This window comes from Penaeus monodon, chromosome 6, assembly GCF_015228065.2.
Source record: "Penaeus monodon isolate SGIC_2016 chromosome 6, NSTDA_Pmon_1, whole genome shotgun sequence".
NCBI lineage: Eukaryota > Metazoa > Arthropoda > Malacostraca > Decapoda > Penaeidae > Penaeus > Penaeus monodon.
The window spans coordinates 27,334,216-27,339,215 of record NC_051391.1 but is presented as its reverse complement, the minus strand read 5'-3'; the positions used below and the strand labels follow the sequence as shown (position 1 = coordinate 27,339,215).

Here is a 5,000-nt window from a genome sequence, read left to right as displayed (position 1 = left end):
TCCAACATTTTCCTCTCATTCGTCTTTACCCTTATTTAACACTTTTTACTCCCTTTCCATACATCTTTCCCTCACCCACTTCCTCTCTTCTTTTATCTCTGCGGTCGCCCCCCTCGCGCAACGCAGGAACGACGTGGACGCAGGAACTGGCGTGGTGCCTCCTGCACGGGCGCGAGACGGAGGCAGGCAAGCAAGGTCTCATGAGGCGCTTTCCTTTCTTTGAGTAAGTCTCCCCGGCTGGTTCGCGGGACATGCATACCTGTACAGAACACATCAGGAACATGGGCGGAATCGCCGTTAGTAAGCGAAGCTTTCCCTAGACCTGCCTTGCCCCAACCCTGGAACCTTATTCAAGTCTTCTGACCTTTCCATTCTGTTTGTGTCTTCCGGTATTTGCGTCGTCTATAAGGAACTCTGACGATCGAAACGATTTAATTCAGTTCTTATTGTGGCGTTTTTTCACACTTATCCCAAAGCATGTACTGTATCAAATTTTATATATGTGTGTGTGTGTGTAATTTCAAAATTTATTAAACGCCATTTCGTTATTGCCGTCACAACACAGCACACACACACACACACACATCGAACAACACGATCTACTTTCACACTTCACACATGCACATTCACACATAACACAACATGACGTATATAAGAACTCTATAGACGCATGAAGCACAGAACGCACACGCACACACAACAACCACCACCACCGCCGCGCGCGCGCCGGGGTGTATGTGTTAGGTTGTGTGTGGTATGTGATGTGTTGATGTGCTGTGGTGTGTGACTGGTGCGGAAAATCTACACACAACACACACATGTATGTCTGATATAATATATATCACATATACTTATAATATATATACAACTACTAATATAATATATCCTGTTATATATACAGATATATACACCGTATAACACTTACATACTTATATGATATATCAATATATACTGTATATATCATATATTATAATTATATATACTATGCACACCACACCACACCACACCACACGCGCGCCGCCTTGTTTGTGTGTGTGTGGTGTGCTGTGGTGGTGTGTGGTGTGTGTGTGTGTGTGTGTTGTGTGTGTTGTTGTGTGTGTGTGTATTGTGTGCTCGTGTGTGGTGATGTGTGTGTGTGTTGTGTGTGTGTGATGGTGTGTGTGTGTGTGGTGGTGTGTGGTGTGGGTGTGGAAAAAATACACATACAAACAATAAACACAGGTGTTGGTGGATGAGAGAGAGAGAGAAGAGAGAGAGAGAGAGAGAGAGAGAGGAGAGAGAGAGAGAGAGAGAGAGAAGAGAGAGAGAGAGGAGAGAGAGAGAGAGAGAGAGAGGAGAGAGAGAGAGAAGAGAGAGAGAGAGAGAGAGAGAGAGAGAAAGAGAAAGAGAGAGAGAGAGAGAGAGAGAGAGAGGACAGAGAGAGAGAGAGGGAGATTTTGACTCATAGAATTACAGAGCAAAGTACACAATTATAGGTACCTTAATGCAGTATTAACGGTAACAGAAGCTCACCAATAGGTAGCCAGAAGACGCAGACACTAAAGGGGCAAGGCACAACACATAGCTCATGTTGCACACCAAGGTCGTGTGGACAAACGCGGACCGCCTGGAACATGACCGTAATGTGTACTGAGGGTGTCCTTTGGAACAACGGGCGACAACTGCCGATCGGTATGCGTATGGCGTGCATGGACCAATTCCTTTTTTCATGGTTCCCCTGAGGAGTAATATATATATATATATATATATATATATATATATATATATATATATATATATATATATATATATATATATATATGACATGGCCACCATCAGTCGATGTCGACTTTGGCATTAATTATTCTATCAGTGCCAGGGCGAAAGAATGTGAGGAGCAAGCTGTTGTCCATGCAGCAGGCTCCCTCTCTCCACGCAGCTGATGGACCCAAAGGATTGGCACCAGCGGCGTCGCAGGAGTTGCCAGAACGAGGTTGCAAGCGACAGCGAACTGCCCTAGGGACTGAACTACAAGGCAGCCGTCCGGCACCACTTAGACTCACCCAGTACATATATATATATATATATATATATATATAATATATATATATATATATATATATATTTGTGTGTGTGTGTGTGTGGTGTGTGTGTGTGTGTGTGTGTGTGTGTGTGTGTGTGTGTACTGGGTGAGTCTAAAGTGGTGCCGGACGGCTGCCTTGTAGTTCAGTCCCTAGGGATATATATATATATATATATATATATATATATATATATATATATATATATATATATATGTGGTTTGAGTGTAGTTGGTGCGGAGGTGTTAGTGTATATATATATATATAAAAATATATATATATATAGTTTAAAGATATATATAAATATTAAATATATGTGATTATATATATATATATATATATATTATATATAATATATATATATATATATATATATATATATATATATTATATATATATTATATATATATTATATATATACGTATATATATATATAATATATATATTAATATATAATATTATATATATATATATATATATATATATATATATATATATATCAATGCACTGTACCTAATATGCGTTAGCAACATTTTGATAAGCAAGGCCACCAAAAGATCAAAGAAAAATGAAACGTTTTTATCAGACTTATAATCATGCTTACAGTTTCATAAATATAAACAAACATATACTTTGGCTTTACTACTAAGGGAGTCCCAACCTGTGAATATAGGTCAGTACAGAGTCAGTTCTGTAGCCCTGGGTCGCACCATGTCCATGCGAGAGTCCGCGCGAAGGCATGCCTGTGATTCCCGCCGTTGCAGATTCGACTCCCTGATGCCGGACGAGCTCGAGACGCCCCCTGACCAGGACCCCTTCGACCCCTGCCTCCCCGGCAACACCTGGAAGATCATGCACACAATGGCGGAGCCGCGCACCATCAAGGCGCACCTGCAGAAGCCTCTTCTCCCAACACAGCTCTGGAGTGTCAAGCCGAAGGTGGGGCAGCGGGGCGCATCACCCACACACAAACACACACACACACCATATGTGTGTGTGTGTGATGTATATGTATATGTATGTAGATATAGATATGTATATATATATATATTATATATATATATATATATATTTATATATATATATATATATATATATATATATATATATATATATTATCAGAAGTTGTGTGTCTGTGTGTGTGTGTGTGTGTGTGTGTGTGTGCTATGTGTATACGTTCTAATTAATTAAATAAGTTTGTAGTAAGTGCAACGAATGATCGACTTCACAGTTTCTATATTTGAAATCTCTAACAAGAGAGCTCCTTCAGTATCAACCCAATCTGAAAATTGGTTGCTCTGTACATACGGTAATACATAATCTCTTAATCTATAAATCAAAACAATAATGAAATGTATTACTCCGTTTATAGACTCAGATATTTTTCCTTTTTGCAATGCTTCAAGGCAAACGTTTTTCACTCCTGCAGATCCTGTACGTGTGCCGGGATCCACGCGACGTCTGCATCTCGTATTACTTCCATTCTGTAAAGCTGGACGGATACACGGGGCAGCTGGAAGATTTCGTCGAGCTGTTCCTCGAAGACATGAGTAGGCCCCCTCCCACTCTCTCTCTCTGTCTATTTATCCATCTGTCTCTCTGTCTGGCTATCTCGCTCTTTCGTTCTCTCGCTCTCTTCTCTCTCTCTCGCTCTCTTCGCTCTCTTGTCGCTCTTGTCGCTCTCTTCTCTCTCTCTCTCTCTCTCTCTCTCTCTCTCTCTCTCTCTCTCTCTCTCTCTCTCTCTCACTCTCTCTCTCTACTCTCCTCTCTCTCTCTCTCTCTCTCTCTCTCTCTCTTCTATCTATCTATCTCTATCTCTATTTATCTATTTATCTACCTTTCTATCTACCCCTCTATCTCTCTCCCGCTCTCTTGCTCACCCTCTCGCTCTCTCACTCGCTCTCTTTCTCACTCTCATTCTCTCTCGTTTTCACTCTCTCTCTCTCTCTCTCTCTCTCTCTCTCTCTCTCTCTCTCTCTCTCTCTCTCTCTCTCTCTCTCTCTCTCTCTCTCTCTCTCTCTCTCTCTCTCTCTCTCTCTCTCTCTCTCATTCTCTATTTTTGTACACTATGTGAAGCAAGAATGTATATCATAAACCAGGTCTCGCGTCCCAACCCCGCCAGCCCCGTGCATAAGCCCCAATTCTCTTTCAGTAACTTGGTCTCCCTTCTGGTCTCATGTCCTGGACTTCTGGCGCATGAGGCACGAGAACTACATCCTCTTCCTGCGGTTTGAGGAGATGAAGGAGGTGAGCAGCAAAACTCTCCTGCAGATACGGCGTAGGATAAGGGGAAATGGGTCAGTGCTCATTGGAACGGCATATGGCAGAGTGGATATGTGTTGTGTGAAAATTCATGGTAGTGGCTGGTTGCGATATACAGTGGATTCGATCGTAAAGAGAAGAATGAATAAGACTTCTTTTAAGGATAAATAAATAAAAAGCCACAACAGGATAATCGTCACTTAAATAAGATATAAAAAATATATATAAAAGTAACGGTCAAGGTGCAGGCTACCTGCTGATAATAACGCATGTTTACGTTAGATGCTATTTTAGACTCTTATCACTTTGTTCACTAATATTTCTATAATCATATCATCATTAGTGATAGCTGCAAAATCTTTCTTATTACAGCATTATTTTGTTGAGATCAGTGTTACGTCATATGTTCTTGGTGTTATCATCATCATTGTTGCTGTTGCTGATGACTTTACGATCTTTGTTTTGAATATCATCGTTATCACTATTTATCAGTAGAATTACGATTGTTCCTATATTGTTGCACCTTTTATTGTATTATTTCCAAAATCACTCTTATCTGTATTTTGTTAATACGTCAGTGATCTCTTCCATCATCACTGTCAGCCTAAAATGTGACAACGTATATCTGGCTAAAAAGAAGGGTTGAAGTTATAACAGCAAACACGTGTGTCAACACTG

At 40.6% G+C, this 5,000-nt stretch overlaps 1 protein-coding gene across 2 annotated transcripts in view; it reads left to right on the top strand.

Annotated features, from left to right (window-relative positions):
- The window catches only part of LOC119574364 (luciferin sulfotransferase-like), a 9,187-nt gene that overhangs the window by 3,503 nt on the left and 684 nt on the right, over positions 1-5,000 (top strand). For both annotated transcript variants that reach the window (XM_037921573.1, XM_037921574.1), the window contains exons 3-6: positions 127-223; positions 2,825-2,999; positions 3,490-3,610; positions 4,213-4,307. In XM_037921573.1, coding sequence (XP_037777501.1) covers positions 127-223; positions 2,825-2,999; positions 3,490-3,610; positions 4,213-4,307 — 488 coding nt within the window. The remainder of the gene's footprint in view (positions 1-126; positions 224-2,824; positions 3,000-3,489; positions 3,611-4,212; positions 4,308-5,000) is intronic.